This window comes from Garra rufa, chromosome 10, assembly GCF_049309525.1.
Source record: "Garra rufa chromosome 10, GarRuf1.0, whole genome shotgun sequence".
In the NCBI taxonomy this organism is placed as follows: Eukaryota; Metazoa; Chordata; class Actinopteri; order Cypriniformes; family Cyprinidae; genus Garra; species Garra rufa.
The window spans coordinates 22072600-22093388 of NC_133370.1; the positions used below are offsets into that span (position 1 = coordinate 22072600).

The window sequence follows — 20789 nt, forward strand, 5'->3', positions numbered from 1 at the left end:
AAAGAAATCTGTTTTCTTTTCGCTCCATTTATAGCAACCGCAGTACAGAGAATAGTAAGGAGGAGTTGAAAATGCAAGTTAGACATTTAGCTGTAGATAAATGGGTGGAGTAGGTACATTAACCGAAAACAACTTTATTTCTTGACCATAAACTTTTATGTCTTTTGCCATGGAGATGGGATAGGAAATGAACGAGTCAGTATCTGCTGGAACCCCAATATTTCACCAATACGTGTACTATGAATCAATCAATCAGCTCTCTTTTTATAATTGAAATATAAATGATAGTTAATAGATAGATAGTTTTTTGTGTCCTTTCACAACTTCCCAATAAAATTATGATATACATTGTGTACGCAAAGCAATATTCTATACATATAGTCTGCAGCCAGATCTGTAGAAAGAAGAAACCTGTAAAACAGGTCTCATCGCTGCTCCTTGTTGGAGAATGTTATATCTGGAGATATCTATGAAATCCATTTCCGCCACTGAATAACTTTTTTCTCAGAGCTGCGTTATACAAATTTAGAATTATAAGATATAAACTCACAATGGCGAGTTATAAAGTCAGAATTGCGAGACATAAACTCATAATTCTGACTTTTTCTTAGAATTGCGAGTTCATATCTCACAATTGTGACTTTTTTCTCAGTAGTGCATGATATAAACTGGCAATTGTGAGTTATAAAGTCAGAATTGCGATACGTGAACTCACATTTCTGACTTTTTTCTCAGAATTGCGAGTTTATATCTCACAATTGTGACTTTTTCTTAGAATTGCGAGTTCATATCTCGCAGTTGTGACTTTTTTCTCAGAATTGCGTGATAAAAACTGGCAATTTCGAGTTATAAAGTCAGAATTGCGAGACATGAACTCACATTTCTTTTTTTTTCAGAATTGCGAGTTTATATCTCGCAATTGTGACTTTTTTCTCAGAATTGCGTGATATAAACTGGCAATTTCGAGTTATAAAGTCAGAATTGCGAGACATGGACTCACATTTCTTTTTTTCTCAGAATTGCGAGTTTAAATTTCGCAATTGTGACTTTTTTCTTAGATTTGTAAGTAGGTATCTCGCAATTATGACTTTTTTTCTCAGAAGTGCGTGATATAAACTGGCAATTGTGGGTTATAAAGTCATAATTGCGAGACATGAACTCACATTTCTGACAGAATTGCGAGTAAATTTCGCAATTGTGACTTTTTTCTCAGAATTACGTAATATAAATTGGCAATTGCGAGTTATAAAATGAGAATTGCGAGACAAACTTGCAATTTTGAGAAATAAAGTCAAAATTGTGAAATATGAATTGTGACTTTTTCTCAGAATTGCGAGTTCATATCTCGCAATTGTGAATTTTTTTCTTAGAATTGCAAGTTGCTAAGACAGAATTGGGAGAAATAAACTCAAAATTCTGAGAACATCAGTCTTTTTTCCCCCTCAAAATTGGACTTTATAACTCATTTTTTTCTCAATTCTGAAACAAAGAGTGAGAATTGCGAGCTACAAACTTGCAATTGCGAGAAAAAAAGTTAGAATTGCGAGTTTGTATCATGCAATTCTGAGAAAAAAGTCGGAATTGTGAGAAAAAAGTCGCAATTACCTTTTTTAATTTTTTATTCAGTGACAGAAACATGCTTCCATAGATATCTATGGACTTTTAAGGTAATCAGTTAATTTAATTTAGCTATTCAATTTTTGTATCTAAATATTAGTAAAAAGAGTAAAAATAAAAATAAACTTTTAGATATGAATCCGCATATGTGATAGACATTGGTTATGAACATCTTTGTATCTACTTTAACAAACCTTATGCAAAACGCTTAAACCGGAAGCAAGACACTTAAGTCTTGTTGCGCATAACAAAATTCTAATTAAACTGAATTATATTTAATGTAATGAATTATATTTATGACCTTTGCAGCAAAAAAACAAACGCGTGAAAATCAGTTCAGTACAGTGCGCTGACAGCTCGTTACACCTGCCAAACAGATTACACTGAATGGAGCGGGTGACCGGTCCAAGATGGCAGCCTCACGTCTCGTCAGCGCCAGTAGGGAGTATCGGTCGATGGGGCGTCTACTCTCTATATATAGGTGTATTCGAGCTCATGCTGCGCTGCGCAGACCGATCGGCGAGATTAGCCGAAAGCAGTCAGGGAGGAGCTGAAAACGGAGCCGTCAAGTCGGACAAGTTGGAGATCTCGTTGCTCCTTCAAACATGGCAGATCACGTGGCGTTTGCCTACTTTATTGCAGATGAACTGGAAGCTATAGAAATACCTTTTTTTGTTGGAAGAAATGCAGCACATGCAAGTGAAGTAGCAACTACAGATTTCAGCATCAATCAATGTTGACCACATTAGATTAAATGTCTGTGACATTTTAGTTATTCCATTAAAAATATTACTTAAATATGCAGCTGAATACTATAAGTGGTCTGTATGAAAAAAGTACAATAATAAACTTATGCACAAATCCAATATAAAGAATTTAAGGGAATAAAATGTACTGCAGTCAAAAGATCGTAAACTATTTACGAAATGGCATCCAAATTGATTTGTTATGCACGAAACACGCGTGATCATCGTCATGTGGTGAATGTGGCCAATCATGAGAAGCTGTGACGTCATCACAGCCTGGCGCAGTCCCTTCTGAAATGTTGCGCTGGCTGAGCAAGCCGGCTGTTCTCGAAACGCTCTCGCGTTACTTTGATGCCACACGTGAACGTCACGTGGCGTCGGCGCCGGTTCAAGTCGGACAAAATTTCTAACCGGCATGCACTACTTCAAGTCCGAACACACCTTATGTCTATGGTGGCAGCTACCAGTCTGATTCTGGTACGTCACGTGACCTGTCAGTGGCGGGCTGACTGGCAGCTGCCAGCTGGCAGTATGCCTCAGCAAGTTTCAGCAACAACAGATTTTCGGCGGATTTTGTGTTTTGTGCTTGATTCTTATTGTGAACCTGTTCAGTTCTTTATTTTTAGCGCGATTAAAGTGTTTAAATGGCGGTGATTCCTACTGGTTGGTTAATGCCACTTCTACTGGTCGCTTAGTCAGCCAACCGCAAGAGCGCTCCGTTTCCTCGTTCCAAGGTCAAGGTCACGTGACCCGTCAGTCACGTTCAACTAGCCAGCCGCCGCTGACCAGCGAATATAACGCGTTTCCTATCACACTCACTGCATAAAAATACATTATGTTAATATTATAAATATATTCTTATGACTCTATTCATTTGTATGATTGACGTTTTAGATTTTGTTCCCCAGGTAAATAAATCAGTCAAATTACTGTGATCACGACTGGTTGCTTACTGATGCTTCTCTGGACGCTCAACCAGCCGCAATTGATTCGCACTCATTCCATTTTTTTTTTTTTTTTGCTTCAAATTTAAACTAATTAGTCTTTCATGTTTTTATCTTTAAACCGACTGTCATGTATTTTTTTCTTTTTGGTGTAATTGAGAAAGGATATGTTGTTTGTACTTTTGTGTGCGTGTGTGTGTCTTGTGTATATTATTTAACGATCATTAATATTATTTCATGGGTATAGTCTTTTAATGTGCCGACGTTTTATGGAGGTTGCTTACGAATAAAGTGTTTAAATGGCCGTGGTTTCAACTGGCAGCTTATTGTCGCTTCCACTGGTAGCTCAGCTGCGAGAGCGCTCCGAGGAAACGCGTTTTCTACCACTCTTGCTACAAGGAAATATATTATTTCATGATCGTTAATATATTCTTATGGGTCTAGTCTTTTAATTTATCCACATTTTATTGAGTTTTATTATTAATAAAGTGTTTAAATGGCCATGCTTTCAACTGGCAGCTTATTATCACTTCCACTGGCAGCTCAGACGGCCGTAAGAGCGCTCCAAGTTTAAGCGAAGCGTCAGTAAGCAACCAGTCGTGATCAAGTTAATTTGACTGCTTTAATTATGGAAAAATAACTAAAAGGTCAATCATACAAAAGAACAAAGTCATAAAAATACGTTCATAACAATAAAATACTGTATTTCCTTGCAGCCAGAGTGACAGAGAAGGTGTTACACTCACAGATCTAAAACCATTGGACTGCCAGTGCCAGCTACCAGGCCGCCACTGGCAGGTCACGTGACCTGCCAGAATCAGACTGGCAGCTGCCACCAGCCACTGACAGACAGACTGGCAGCTGCCACCAGCCACTGACAGGTCACATGACCTGTCAGTGGCGGCTCCTGCCAGCCAGTTGAAGATTGAACCCCTACTGAACGCTTCCCCAAACATCTATTCCAGCAGTAGGCTATGTAAATTTGGTGAGCCGGTAAGAAATTACACGAAAAGAGCAGTGATGTATTTATGACAGTAAATTACACTCAACTGTAGGGGGCTACAAAGTCAAAAAAAAAAAAAATACACAAAATTACATAAAAAGTCTGTCATGAAACTCTGTCAGGCACATAGTTCTAGTTCTTTGTGTTGTATTGATGTTAAGGTTTCAAATTGTTTCCTTTGATAATTGTTTTTATGTTGTTTCAGGACATCCTGAGAAGGATGACTGGGAAAACTCAAACCAGCAATATAACAAACAAGACAGATCCTCGCTCTCTGAATTCAAGAGTGTTCATTGGTAACCTCAACACTGCTGTGGTCAAGAAAACTGACATTGAGATCATTTTTGCCAAGTATGGGAAGATCACCGGCTGCTCTGTCCACAAGGGCTTTGCTTTCGTCCAGTACGCCTGCGAGAGGAACGCCCGATCCGCTGTGGCTGGTGAGAACACCAGGGTGCTGGCTGGACAGACCTTAGGTAAGTGAAATTTATTTCTCTTCATTATTTGTGTAAATGACTGGACTCAAATAGGTGACAGTGATTTTAATGACAACGAGGAAGAAGGTAGAAAAAAAGCAGAGCAGGAGAAAATGAGAAAAGGAAAGAAAGATGTGAAATCCACAGACACAGAGACAGTTGATCTTAGGTCATGGCCGTTCCCATGGCTACCTGGTAAATATTCATCATCCTTTATTAAAAATGAAACTCCTGCTGTCCCTGTTGCAGCTGTGGTTTGAGTTAAACTCCAGTGGGTCTTTTGTGCTGGACTGATTTTATTTTAGGTTACTGTTACTTTTTTTAAAACTAAATTTCTTTCTTTCTTTTTTCAGATGACTTGATCTTTCTTTGTACCCAGCAAAATATTTTGTTTAATTTCACAAATAATATTTTGATGAAATTATTTAGTATTTTAATGGCTTTAGACGGTTTTAGGTGGTTTGGGGCACTTTCCAGCTTGTCAGTTTGGGAAATCACTGCTCCTCATTTTAATATAATTATATATATATATATATATATATATATATATATATATATATATATATATATATATATATATATATATATATATATATATGCAGTGTTTTATTGCCCCCCTATGTTGGCAAGAGGAAGTACAGGTAAAACTGCATGAACCATATTGCTGAAAACAATATATATATATTACAAATAGTGCATTGGAGAAGAAAGTCTGTTTTTAATAAGTGCATCTTATTAGGCAGTCTCATTCAATATTATGCAATTTTTGTAGTGTTTCAAAAGCTCTAAAAGTCATTTTACTGATTGAAAATAGACCAATGACAACCACTAGATGGCAATATAAATATACCTTAGACATCCATGGCACTGCGGTGGAAAAGACGAATCCTAACAAATGCTGATTGTAGAGGATTTATTCATAACTCTTGACCCGGCTCAATTCATGCAGATTGCTTTTACTCTAAAGTATAGCAGAACGTAAAAGCACTCCAGAAGAATACTGAAGTCTCATAAAAAGCAGCATCTGATATTTGTGAATATTTGAAGAACACCTATGAATAAACCATATTGTTCAAACTTATAATTTATATAAGCTTCAGAAAGAGTACTAGTCTGAACAGGACAATTTAAAATCTCCCAGATCTCAGTATAAGACTTGACAATCTTCCAATCATTATTTTCTTTAGCTTGTCTTAAAAAAGGTTAGAGAAAAACGTACTGCGCCATGGTACAACAGTAATACCCATTCTCTAAAAAAAGAAACTCGTAATCTTGAGCGTAAATGGAGAAAAACTAACTTAGAAGTTTTTAAAATTGCGTGGAAAAACAGTATGTCCAGCTATAGACGGGCTTTAAAAGCTGCTAGAGCCGAGTATATCCACCAACTCATAGAAAAAAACCAAAACAATCCAAGGTTTTTATTTAGCACAGTGGCTAGATTAACAAATAACCAAACACCTCCTGACCTGAATATTCCTGCACAGTTTAATAGTAATGTCTTTATGAATTTCTTTACTGATAAAATAGACAACATTAGAAATACAATAACAAATATAGTTACTACTGCAACTGATACTTCAACATTAGTCATTACACCGGAAGAAAAACTGCAGTGCTTTACAACTATAGAACAGAAAGAATTAAATAAACTTATCACCACATCTAAACCAACAACATGCCTATTAGATCCTGTACCCACTAAATTACTAAAAGAGTTGTTACCTGTAGCAGAAGTACCGCTTCTTAATATTGTTAACTCATCATTATCTTTAGGTCATGTCCCAAAACCATTCAAACTAGCAGTTATTAAACCTCTTATTAAGAAACCACAGCTAGACCCTAGTGAACTGGCAAATTACAGACCCATTTCTAATCTTCCATTTATGTCTAAAATTCTAGAAAAAGTTGTGTCTGCTCAATTGTGCTCCTTCTTGCAAAATAATAATATCTTTGAAGAATTTCAGTCAGGTTTCAGGCCCCATCATAGCACAGAAACTGCACTTGTAAAAATCACAAACGACTTGCTACTTGCGGCAGATCAAGGCTGCGTCTCATTGCTAGTTTTACTTGATCTTAGTGCTGCGTTCGACACTATAGATCATGAAATACTCATAGATCGATTACAAAACTATACAGGTATTCAAGGGCAGGCATTAAGATGGTTCAGATCATACCTGTCCGATCGCTATCACTTTGTGTATTTAAATGGGGAGTCATCGCAGCTAACACCAGTAAAGTATGGAGTGCCACAAGGATCTGTCCTAGGTCCTCTACTATTTTCAATTTACATGTTACCCCTTGGTAATATTATTAGGAAATATGGGATTAGTTTCCATTGTTATGCTGATGACACTCAACTATATATTTCAACAAGACCAGATGAAACTTCTAACTTAGCAAAGTTAACAGAGTGTGTTAAAAATGTGAAAGACTGGATGACCAATAATTTTCTACTGTTAAATTCAGATAAGACTGAGATATTACTTATTGGACCAAAAAAGAGTACACAGAATCTCCTAAACTACAACTTGCAATTAGACGGATGTACTGTTGTTTCCTCTACAGTCAAAAATCTGGGTGTTATATTAGACAGCAACCTGTCTTTTGAAAATCATATTTCCTATGTTACTAAAACAGCATTCTTCCATCTTAGAAACATTGCTAAGCTACGGAACATGTTACCTGTTTCTGATGCAGAAAAGTTAGTTCATGCATTCATGACGTCTAGACTGGACTATTGTAATGCACTACTAGGTGGTTGTCCTGCTTCTTCAATAAATAAGCTACAGGTAGTCCAAAATGCAGCTGCTAGAGTCCTTACCAGATCAAGAAAATATGATCATATTACCCCAGTTTTACAGTCTCTACACTGGCTACCTATTAGGTTCCGTATCACTTACAAAATATTACTTCTTACCTTTAAGGCCCTTAATGGTTTAGCTCCTGCATACCTAACTAGTCTCCTACTACGCTACAATCCCTCACGCTCCCTAAGGTCGCAAAACTCTGGACTTTTAGTAGTACCTAGGATAGCAAAGTCCACTAAAGGAGGGAGAGCCTTTTCTCATTTGGGTCCCAAACTCTGGAATAGCCTTCCTGATAACGTTCGGGGTTCAGACACACTCTCTATGTTTAAATCTAGATTAAAGACTCATCTCTTTAGCCAAGCATTCACATAATGTATCTCATAACGTTGTACTTCAGTTACATCTGATCAAATGCACATTAATATTCTTCGGCTTGGGCTAAACACATCATTTTTGTTTGGTTGGAAGTTGGAACAGCAGCTACGCTAATTATTTCTCTATTTGTTTCTCTGTTTCTGCCACGGGATTTCCATCCCGTGGTAACTAGGATTTACACAAGATTCAGTCTGGATTCAGAAGAAGAGATGATGCCGACCCCTCAGAGGACCGCAGATGATGCCAGCCTTGAAACAACATACAGCACTACATAATTTTCTTACAAGTTTGATCACAGCACATAATCATTGCAATTAGTGTTCATCATCTGTTTGATTACACAGTTACTGATTTTAACATTTATATCATATGTACATCGACTTGACATACAGTATTCACCACTAAATACTAAAATTACTAAATATATTGTAGTAGCCTAAACTTTTGTACAGCGCTTTGCAACGATTCGTATTGTGAAAAGCGCTATACAAATAAACTTGAATTGAATTGAATTGAATTGTCTTAAGAAGCTTTATAAGAATATCAGTGTCACAGCAGGTGTGTGTGTGTGTGTGTGTATTCATGTCACTATAATTAGTTTTTCTATATCTGAAATCCTCTGACAGATATGAAGGCATCACAATGTCTTCAATTTTACAGCCTGTCTTTATTTCAAAGGAAAAAGCATATTCCTGCATGAATAGCCTCCGGGCTTATAATGTCAATAACTACCAAGAATTTTCAAATGAACGACAGCAGCTGTGGGATGCTGTTCGTTTGATGTGTATAATATGATCTAAGATCAGAGACAATCTGAGACAACAGTATAAACTGCATCTACTGTTGATATAGATATATTTATACTAACCATACATTAGTACATACTGTACATGTTTGTGAAAGCTTGTTTTCTGATACAATACATATGGTAGATTATTTATTAAATTAGTTTTTTATTGATTCAAAAGTGCAGTATTTATTAGGTCCTGATTAGTAAATTATAATTGTTTTGCTTTTTTTGTGTGTCATATTTGTCAACACCCCCGTTATGTGTGAGTGGTACGGTCTGGAGCGGTGCATGCCTGTACGCTGAACTCTATTCAGTCAGTCTCTCACAGTGACACTACGGTGAAGTGAGTTCAAGGGAAGGGAATCATTTATTCTCAAAATATAGTATGCACAACCTGATGGACATGTACAGAAGGACAATGCATAAAGGGAAGCGGAATCAGAGATGTAAGTATTTTACAGACAAATTTTAAGTGCTTTTAAAACTTGATTTGTATCAGAATCAATAATATGTAAATATGTATAATAATACTTTTGCAGTTTTGTAAATTAAAATTAATGTTTTTAGGAAATGTTAATATTATAGGACTGTTTTTCTTGTTTAATATTTTAAATCTGTTAATTAATAATTAATAAATACATTTAATAAATGGAATCAAAATGTTCATATGAAACATTTATTTGTAATTAAGTGCAGGAAAACTCCTGTGGAAAGCATCTTCTAAATGACAAGTAACCAAATGTACTTATATTTCTACTGTACTTGATGTCAAATGACTTTTTAGTAAAAAAAAAAAAAAAGGAAAATTCAAAATTCACTTAAAAATATTAAAATACTATTAAAAAATATTTTCTCTATATTAAATATTATATTAATTAATGCAGTTTTTTACAATAAAATATTTTTGACTTGAAGGGTTCATTTTAATGCTGCCAGATGAAACATGAAAAATTACTTAAGTAAAAAAAATGGTGCAGCCTAATGTTGTTTTTACACTTTGGAAATATTAAGTTACTATTTTTTTAAATACCTTTGCTGTATATTAAAATATTATATTTTTAAATATTATATTATGCAATAATAATTCATATAATAAAATAATAGTTTTTACAATAGAAATATGTTTTACTTGAATAAAAAGTTAATTTTAATGTTGCCAGATGAAACATGAAAAAATTACTTAAGTTAAAAAATTGGGACAACAAAATGTAGTTTTTACACTTTGGAAATATTAAGTTACTATTTTTTAAATACCTTTGCTGTATATTAAAATATTATATTTTTTAATATTATATTATGCAATAATAATTCATATAATAAAATAATAGTTTTTACAATAGAAATATGTTTTACTTGAATAAAAAGTTAATTTTAATGCTGCCAGATGAAACATGAAAAATTACTTAAGTAAAAAAATTGGTGCAACCTAATATAGTTTTTACACTTTGGAAATATTAAGTTCAATTTATTTTAATTTTATTTTAATTTTAATTTTAATGCTCCCAGATGAAACATATTTTGACATTTTAGTAAAATAAAAACAAACAATCACTTTTTTTTTGGTGCAACCAATATAGTTTTTACACTTTAAAAAATATTAGAATACTATTTTTTAAATATGTTTTCTCTATATTAAATTATTATATTATTTAATATAATAATATGCAATAATAATTAATGTCATCAAATATTATTTACAATAAAATTATATTTTGACTTGAATACAACATTTTATATTATAATATCACTTAATATCATATAATTAATATCATATTATTTACAATACAATACAATTTTTAGACTTAAAATGTTCATTTCAATGTTTCCAGATGAAACATATTTAGATCTTTTAGTAAGGAAAAGAATTCTCTATATCAAAATTTTATATTAATTAATATAATAATATGCAATAATAATTAATATAATAAAATAATATTATTTACAATAAAAATTATTTTCTTTCTTTCTTTCTTAAATAATAATATGCAATAATAATTAGTATCATCAAATATTTTATTTACAATATTATATTTTTTACATGAATAAAAAGTTAATTTTAATGCTGTCAGATGAAACATATTTTTAAGATTATAAATCCTTTCTTTCTTTCTTTCTTTCTTTCTTTCTTTCTTTCTTTCTTTCTTTCTTTCTTTCTTTCTTTCTTTCTTTCTTTCTTTCTTTCTTTCCTTCCACAACCTTTTGGTCAGCCGTGCCGAAAAAATAAATAATATAAAAAAATAACTGCAACTTAATATAGTTGTTACATTTTAAAAATATTAAAATACTATTTTTAAAATACATTTTCTCTATATTAAAATATTATATTATTTAATATTATAATTAATATAATATTATTTACAATAAAAATATTTTTGACTTAAATAAAATGTTCATTTCAATGCTTCCTGATAAAAAGGAAAAGGAAAAAAAACTTTTCTCTATATTAAAATATTATATTAATTAATATAATAATATGCAATAATAATTAATATCATAAAATGATATTATTTACAATCAATTCTTTCGTTCTTTCATTATTTTCTTCTTTCTTTCTGTCCTTCCACAACCTTTTGGTCAGCCATGCTGAAAAAAAAACACGGAAGAAAAGAACATAAGAACCTTGTACAAGTTAAAAAATGTTGTAATCTGTCTGAAATGATAACCTGCCTTTAATTTTTGTCAGAGGGTTCAGTATGTGTTCTCCATATTGAAGTACACCAGTGTTTTTTTTTCTCTTTGAGTAGAATTCTCTCCTTTCACTTTTTCATACTTTTTCTTAGTAATTAGACGTCCAGAAACAGTTTTCTAAATCCCAAAAGCTGTAAACTTTGCATGGGAGTTGCATCTGTACATGATGAGCATCCATGTTGTGTGTGTGTCTAATCAAAGATGGTACATCAAAGTTAGAAAGCAAAGTTTTGTAGCTGTGCACAAACAAGACTCCGGGGATAATGAGCGGCACCGAAAATGGATATGATGTCCTCAAGTGAACAAAACCATTCCAGACAATTGCACGCATCAGTCACCGAATTACATCACGCCACAAAGGAATGAATAAAGGAAGCGAAAGAGTTGTTTGATAAGTAGGTCATGTGTGGAAAACACTCATTAGTGAAGGAGAGACAACAAATGCCAGAGGTGTCTGAATAATATTCATAGGCTACTAGCTAAAACAGAATTATATGAATATTGTGTTTCTATGTCTGCAAAGTTTCTTTGAAAGTCCTTGAAGTTGTTTCTTGCTTAGTCAGGTGTCTATAGTCTTTATCAGTACAGATATTTCATTTAGAGTTTGGCATTCAGGCACAAGTTTAGGCATTAGACCTCAGTTATGTCTCGTCAAATGAATCGCTCAGAAAACTCTTTTAAGCTGACAGATAGACACATTGACATTAAGCAGAGGTCATCACTAAGAGAAATGCCAATCTTCTCTCTACGCTTAGCCCGACAGACCTTTGAGAGAACAGCATACTGAGTAGAGGAGGCCTGTTGGTAAACTCAGATTAAAGTATTGATATGGCTCCATGTTTGAAATATGGTGGTATTTTAGATAGTCAACACATATCGAGTGAAATGTCTGGCGTGTCATGGGACCATCCACTGATTATTGGAGGAGTTGAATGATTCAGCCTGTTTTGGATTGTGTTGTCTCTCAAGGAACCATTATTAAGATCTCACAAATCATTATTGAGAACTTAAATCACTTGCTTCCCTATTAATGTTGTCAAAATGACTCAATGAGGTCGTTCCTGTAAGTAGAGAATTTGCGTCCAGGGTTTGATTTGCCAGGGAATGTAAGAACTAAAAAAAATGTATGGCTGTGTCTGCCAAATGTAAATCAATAGAGATAAACTGTTCATTGTGTCACATTCATCAACCAAAAAAACATTGTGATCAAATGCACGATGACTTTCGTTTGAACATCAAACACTAGAACAATTTTTGACCCCAGCCAGTTCATGAACTTTTGATGCAGATTACTTCACCTTAGAAGTATTTGAGAACTTAGAAATACTTGAGCAGAATATTAAAGTCTTATCTTAGCATTAGACTAAACCTTCTGATATTTGCAAGCATCCATATACAAGCTTTCAAAGTAGTATTGGTTAGAAATACAGTTGAAGTCAAAAGTTTACATACACCTTGCAGAATCTGCTAAATGTTAATTCTTTTACCAAAATAAGAGGGATCATACAAACTGCATGTTATTTTTTATTTAGTACTGACCTGAAAAAGATAATTAACATAAAAGATGTTTACATAAAGTCCACAAGAGAAAATAATAGTTGAATTTATAAAAATGACCCTGTTCAAAAGTACATACATTTGATTCTTAATAGTGTGTTGTTACCTGAATGATCCACAGCTGTGTTTTTTTGTTTTGTTTAGTGATAGTTGTTCATGAGTCCCTTGTTTGTCCTGAACAGTTAAACTGCCTGCTGTTCTTCAGAAAAATCCTTCAGGTCCCACGTATTCTTTGTTTTTTTTAGCATTTCTGTGTATTTGAACCCTTTCCAACAATGACTGTATGATTTTGAGATCCATCTTTTCACACTGAGGACAACTGCATATGCAACTGCAACTGCAACTATTACAGAAGGTTCACACACTCACTGATGCTCCAGAAGGAAAAACGATGCATTAAGATCCGGGGTGAAAACTTTTGAATGGAACGAGGATGTGTACATTTTTCTTATTTTGACTAAATTTCATATTTTTTTTATTTAGTACTACCTTCAGAAGATGTTCCCCAGAAGACAAAATAAGTTAAATTTACCCTGATCTTCAAATTCAAAAGGTTTTCACCCCCCAGCTCTTAATGCATTGTTTTTCCTTCTAGAGCATCAGTGAGCGTTTGAACCTTCTGTAATAGAGTCCCTCAGTTGCCCTCAGTGTGAAAGGATGCATCTTAAAATCACACAGTCATTGTTGAAAAAAAAAAAAAACAAGAACAAAAAATCAGCTCGGATCATTCGGGTATCAACACAATATTAGGAATCAAGTGTATGTAAACTTTTGAACAGGGTCATTTTTATAAGTTAGCTATTATTTTCTCTTGTGGACTATATATATAAATGTCTTTTATGTGAAATATTTTATTCATGTCAGTACTAAATGAAAAAGTAACATGCATTTTGTATGATCCCTCCTATTTTGGTAAAATAGTTAACATTTTGCAGATTCTGCAATTCAACTTTTTTTTGTTGGTCAAATGTTTGCAGTGAGAAAATGATGACAGAATCTTCATTTTTGGATCAAATATCCCTTTATGTTTCTCTACACAAAAAATGTGGGTTATTTGACCAAATGTTTTTACCCAACATCCTGGGTTGTTTTATTTAAGTCAGCTATTATTTAAAAATGACTGTATTGCAGGCTTAAAATAGGCTGGAAATTAAAAATCAAACACAGAATTATAGAGGCAGCAGCAATAATCAAAAGATGAGCATTTATTATTGAGCAAGAACACCCATGGAAAAAAATATAAGAAAATGATATATTCATTTGGGGAAATACAGCATAATTTACAATATTACATGTAAATATTTACAAGTTTAAATATAACTTGTTTAACAAGCATTTTCGAAAGAAAAAATGTTAGCATTTAAAAGTAACATTTTAATTCAAGTATTTTCAACCGTTTTCTGTAATCCCTATGCCGGTGTGTCGTTGAAATCTGAGCCGTTGATGGGCTGCTTTTAGCCGTGACTGACTCCATAACCTGCCCATAAACAAACAGTACTGAGATTAGAGAACATATTTTACCATCAAAATAAAATAAATTCAGTATTATAACAAATAAAATCAGTTTATGTCATGCAAAGCAAAAGGCGTTTCCATTATGCGAAACGACCGCAGGAAATGCATTTAGCTGGCTAACCAAGGTTGCCAGGTTTTCATAACAAACCCGGTCCAACTGCTGCTTAAAACTAGTTCAAAACTAGCCCTGTTTTAGGAGGGGTCCCCCGGTAAAAACCGCGTTCCGGGGGGGAAAATGCAAATTTTATTATGCTATATAGGGTCATTTTAACCTGCGGACATAAAAACGACCCACGGCAACAGTGTTAAAGTAGATAAAATCTGCGAAAAACTGCGGACTTGGGAACACTGTGACTGACATCTCGTACCTGTATGTTGCTTTGTGTAAAATAATAAATAAAATAATATAATTTACAGCACAGTAAAGACTTTATAAATAAAATAAAATGTAGGTGGCACTGACAACTTCCTGTAGAGGACGCAAAAAGCCCACGCTTCGCATTTGACCCAACAGGCTCAACCTAACAGTTGGGTAGAAAGTGTAACATTTTACAAACCAACATCAACCTCTTGAAGATATCCTTTGAACCTCGAACACTTGAAGTCAGTGTAATTACAGTAATTTGAGGAGAACTTCTTTTTTAAAAAGCTCTTGCGTTAACGTCAAACTAATTATTATGTTTCCATGGAAAACGTCCGTTCTCATCGCAGAAGGTTAGCTTTAATTAGAAACGGCTAATTAAAGAGGATGAATCAAACCTGATCTTCCTGATCAACTGTTTTTCCTCCTTCTCAATTGCTTCGTTTGAATGTATTTTCCAATATATTCATTCAAATGTTTTGAAACTTCAATCTCATAAATATATTCCGAGCGTGACTGTCTCCATTTGAAAGGTCTGTATGCTTCCATAATGAATTTGGCTCAGTCAGGTAAAGACTAATCTAAACTCTGAAAGTGCACTACTTTTCTTCACAGATTTAGTGCTTTGTTTTGTGCTTCATCAGAGTGAAGGCTGAAATTGCTTGTAAATGTCTTAAAGCCCCGAATTGTGATTTAGTCAGGCACTCAGGCAGCCCGTCCTTCTGGATAACGTGCCGGGTGACCTTGAAAGGCACTCAGGAGTGATTGTGCATCTCGGTGTGTGTGTGTGTGTGTGTGTGTGTGTGTGTTGAGTGAGGCTGTTGCTCTGATAGCATCTCTCTTTCTGATGAGACAGATGAGAGCCATCAGTCATTTATTCTGTGGCATAATGCCTATGCACTTTCTCAGGGCGCAGAGGCTTTTCTAAGTCCATTATATTCACCGGCCATTGTTAGTCATTTCTTTGAAGGAAGCTATGATTAAAATGGAAAACCTATACTGTTTTTTGTACAATGTTCTTTGCTCTTTTCACAGACATTAACATGGCTGGAGAACCACGTCCTTACAGGCCAAAAGTGGGATCCAAGAGACATTTCTCTTTGTATAGGTGAGCCACCTAATTTAAAAAAAAAAAAATATATATATATATATATATTGTAATTGACAGATACGGAAAGATTGAAATAACATTCTCATCTTTTTATTTATTTATTTTCAAGTGGCTATGAATTTGATTATGATTTCTACAGGGATGATTTCTATTCAAGGTACGTATATGCATTCACTTATGCTAATGCATTTCAAAGAAACACGTTGGTAGTTTAGTAGTTGGATTGGTAAAATCCTTTCTTTGTAATGTGTTTTTGTTAATTACATTTTTAGTTAAGATCCACCTTGTCTCGCACGACCTTTTCCAAAAACTGAGATAAGGTGAAGAAAAAATTAAAAGCTAAAAAGTAGAGGAAGAGCTTCCCCTAATAACCTTAATTAATGTCATTTTATTGATTTAACTTCGATCCTTTGCTCAGGCTAATGATGAGCAGTCCTCTCCTGTGAGACATTAGCTGAATGTCAGAAAGCTGCTGGGTCGTTAACCGAGCGGCGCAGACACGCCGGTCATCTTTCCTCTGACATTTTCATGTGTTTGCTTTCACTCCTCATTTGGCAGAGCTGAGTTTTATACATCTCCATGGAAAATATATGTGTGCTAACGAGCACAATTCCTTCAGTGTGGTTATTTAAAAATATGCAAGTAAAAGCTAATTATGCTCATCAGGCATTATCTCATGGGAGAGGGACTAAAAAGTGATCTGTCTCTTTTGCATGTAGACTAAGATGTTCTCTCATCTCTTTATATTATCTAGCTTAAAGGGAACCCTGGGTATTATTTTGGTATTTTATGGCTTAAAATGTAAATGATGTCTCTTACTGAAATATGTAGTAGAAAACCCACAAAAGATTTATGTTATTTAAAAAAATCCATATTTTGGACCATGAGGGCCGCCATTATTTCAATGATGTAAAATGGTTGCACTCGGTGAGCTACTGGCGCTACCTGTTGCTACTTTACTGCTAATAAAAAATACTGACACGATGACCACAGCTGCTGAAAGAGCTTATAAGGTGGAGATGGATATAAGCATAGGCTTAAAGGAGTAATTAACTTTCAGAACAAAAATTTACAGATAATACTCACTCCCTTGTCATCCAAGATGTTCATGTCTTTCTTTCTTCAGTCGTAAGGAAATTGTTTTTTGAGGAAAACATTTCAGGATTTGTCTCCATATAATGGACTTCTATGGTGCCCCCGAGTTTGAACTTCCAAAATGCAGCTTCAAAGGACTCCAAACGATCACATCTGAGGAAAGAAGGGTCTTATCTTGCAAAACAACTGGTTATTTTCTAAAAAAAAGTACAATTTACATACTTTTTAACCTCAAATGTTCGTCTTGTCTAGCTCTGTGTATACTCTCTATAGAGATTAAAAAGTATATAAATTGTAAATGTTTTTAGAAAATAACCGATCGTTTCGCTAGATAAGACCCTTCTTCCTCGGCTGGGATAATTTAGAGCCCTTTGAAGCTGCATTTAAACTGCATTTTGGAAGTTCAAACTCGGTGGCACCATAAAAGTCCATTATATGGAGAGAAATCCTGAAATGTTTTCCTCAAAAAACATCATTCCTTTACGACTGAAGAAAGAAAGACATGAACATCTTGGATGACAAGGGGGTGGGTACATTATCTTTAAATTTTTGTTCTGAAAGTGAACTACTCCTTTAAACCAGATGCCGTACCATCGATTTTCCCCACAAAGAGTCTAAACGCCCCCGGATAATTAACGTAATATTAAGCCATACAAGTCTTAATACCTGAGTTCCCTTTAAAGTGTAAATGATTCAATTCCACATTTTTAAAATGTATTTCTTTATTTTTGATTTAAAAAATACATTAAAAACAGTAATATTTTGAAAGATTATTAGAATATTGAAATCAATATTGAAAACAGTTGTGCTGCTTAATATGTTTGATAATATAAATCTGTGATACACTTTTAAGTGATTGAATTATTTTTTTAACTAATATTTTACATATTTCTCTTCAGGATTTTTGACATTCATGGGAGGATAGCACCATCCCATCGGGCTATACCTATCAAGCATTCCCGTTTGGTTGCACTATCAACGCGAAGGACAAAAAACTCTTTCCAGCCAAAGATGTTCACCTGCTCTTCTTATATAAGAACGCTGTCATCAGGTTCCTTATGCTCTATGTTTTTGTCCATCATTCAAAGTTATTTTTGTCATATCATTTCAATTTCCATTATCATGTTTTTAGCCCCTAGAACTGTAATCAGGTGACTTTAATAATCTGGACTTGTATATACCATCTATAATTTACTGTCAACTATAACTATTTAAAACTGTAAATAATATTCTACAGCAAAGAGCTATAATTCATCCTCATCATTTTTGTTTGTTTGGTTGTTTTTATCGAAGTGAAATCCGATCAGCTCCTGACAATCAAGCAAGAACTGTCCCAGATAAAGATTAGGATCGACTCCTTACTGGGAAGGCTAGAGAAGATTGAACAGAAGCAGTTAGCAGAAGCAGGTAAGAGGATGAAATGAACATTGCTGTCAGGGTAGAGGCCATGTTGGCAGGAGGTAGATTAAAAACACTTGTCTTCATCACTTTCAATGTCAGTGCAGGAAATCGAAAACAGCACCCACTCACACACACACACACACACACACACACACACACACACACACACACACACACACACACACACACACACACACACACACACACACACACACACACACACACACACACACACAAATTTGTACTAGGAGAGGAGACATCCAAATACCTGTGTTAGTTTTATTTACTTGAAAGTTTACTACACTCCCAGACGAAAAAAGTGCACTTCTGTAATGTACTTAAAGTGCTTGATCTTCATGCACTATTTTTACTCCACTTCCAGAATAAAAATTTCCGAATAATTTACTCACCTCCACGTCATCCAAGATATTCATATCTTTCTTTCTTCAGTCGCAAAGAAATTAAGTTTTTTGAGGAAAACATTCCAGGATTTTTCTCCATTTAGTGGACTCCAATGGTGCTCAATGTATTGAAGGTTAAAAATGCAGCTTCAGAGGACTCTAAACTATCCCAGCCGAGAAATAGAAGGTCCACAGTGTCATCCATGTAAATACAAACAACATACACAACACTAAGTAATGCAATACACATTGATTTATCAACATGTAAGATGTAACTTAAAACCATAATGTACATAACTAACAAACTTAGTAAAAGAACAAAGAAGGATTTATTACGGTTATTTTTACCATAGAGAGTAAGGAATTGAGCATTAACAGGTTTTTAGTATAGCTTTTTTGTAAATTTTCTTTAAATATTTACTGTAGCTGTTGGCACTTTAATCTCATTTTCTCATTCCCCTTTCTGTCCGTGATCTCAATATTGTGTAGAAGCCCACAGGAAGCATGAGAAGGCCTATCAATCTCTCTATAGTGAGACAGAAGAGGATGTGGATCCAGAAGCAGGGTCTTGGGAAGTGACTGATGAAGGTGATGATGGATATAATGACAGGGCTGATGGTGACCTGGTGAGCTGTCATTGAACTCATCTGAATCTGAAATGTCATTTGCTTTTTTTGATATATGAGCAAGATACACTTGTATAGGATATAATTGTATGTGTGTGTGCTTGTGTGTGTGTTAAATCCCAGATAGAAAACCACATATCTGATGTAGACAACTGAGCCAGGTTTGTAACACATCGCATTATATTTAACATACTTCTCTCTTTTTAATTGATATTAGCAAAAAAGTATATTACCTCTGTGCTCTTCATGAAAGAAAAATTTAATAGTGTTTTTACAACAAGTCATCACTCTGCCATATTGGTACACTGAATGTAAACAATGCCACTGAACCGAACGATTTGACCTTCAGTATGAAGCAAACTGAAAGCTCTCTTTTGCTACATTCAGTATAACCAACAGTTTCTTGGAAAATACTTAACATATTACATAATAGTGTAGCATGAACAGCAATTCTGTGATATTTCTATATTTAAAAAATATATATATTTTTTTTTTATTGATTTTATCTTTCTGTAGGACTGGGACCAGAACACCCATCAAGTTTACTATTTTTGGAAGACATCCAGATAGAAATGTTTACCCTTTCATGTCTATTTCTTTATTTCTTTGTTTATATGTATTTTTCATCATTCAACTGGTTATACATGTACATACATATACGTATGTATAGTCAGACAATACAAAAGTATGAAACCATAACTTAATATGTAAAATAATTAATGTAATTAATTTTACCTAGCAAATGTGATAAACTTCGGTGTCATTGTCATAAAGGTTTATAAATAAATGAAAAAATTAATTGTATGTGCATTTGATTTTTGGACATTATAATTATGTACATATTTAAATAATGTTTATTGAATGCACTTTCATGTATACGTAAACTATCATACAATGATTTATGTCTCACCCATTATTAGGAATTTAAGCTACTATTTATTCAGTTATTCAAGTCATCTGAAAAGTGTGGTAAAATTATTTTTATGTGTTTAATATTGTGTGACGCATTTGTGAAATAAAATCGGCCAAACATAAATTGTAGCAGGTTTTTGATTTTTGGGTATTTAACACTGATTGTGGGGTATTTTGCATTAATGTAAGTCAACTCAAAAAACACAAAATACTCACTAGATAGGCAGCTCAACAAATTTTAAAGACACAGTTTTTTTTTATTATTATTATTATTTTTGATGCCAAAATAATTGAGAAAATGTACATTATCAACATTATGTAACATTATCAAAAACAATAGAGAACAAAATATAAAAAATAATAA

At 33.9% G+C, this 20789-nt stretch overlaps 1 protein-coding gene across 1 annotated transcript; it reads left to right on the plus strand.

Annotated features, from left to right (window-relative positions):
• Positions 1-4527: 4527 nt before the first annotated feature.
• On the plus strand, positions 4528-20533 carry ralyl (RALY RNA binding protein like). Its single transcript, XM_073849289.1, has 8 exons — positions 4528-4786; positions 15915-15987; positions 16100-16147; positions 17985-18136; positions 18379-18492; positions 19377-19513; positions 19637-19674; positions 20030-20533. The coding sequence occupies exons 1-7, from the start codon at positions 4531-4533 to the stop codon at positions 19667-19669; spliced, it is 813 nt and encodes a 270-aa protein (XP_073705390.1). The 5' UTR covers positions 4528-4530; the 3' UTR covers positions 19670-19674; positions 20030-20533.
• Positions 20534-20789: the final 256 nt, after the last annotated feature.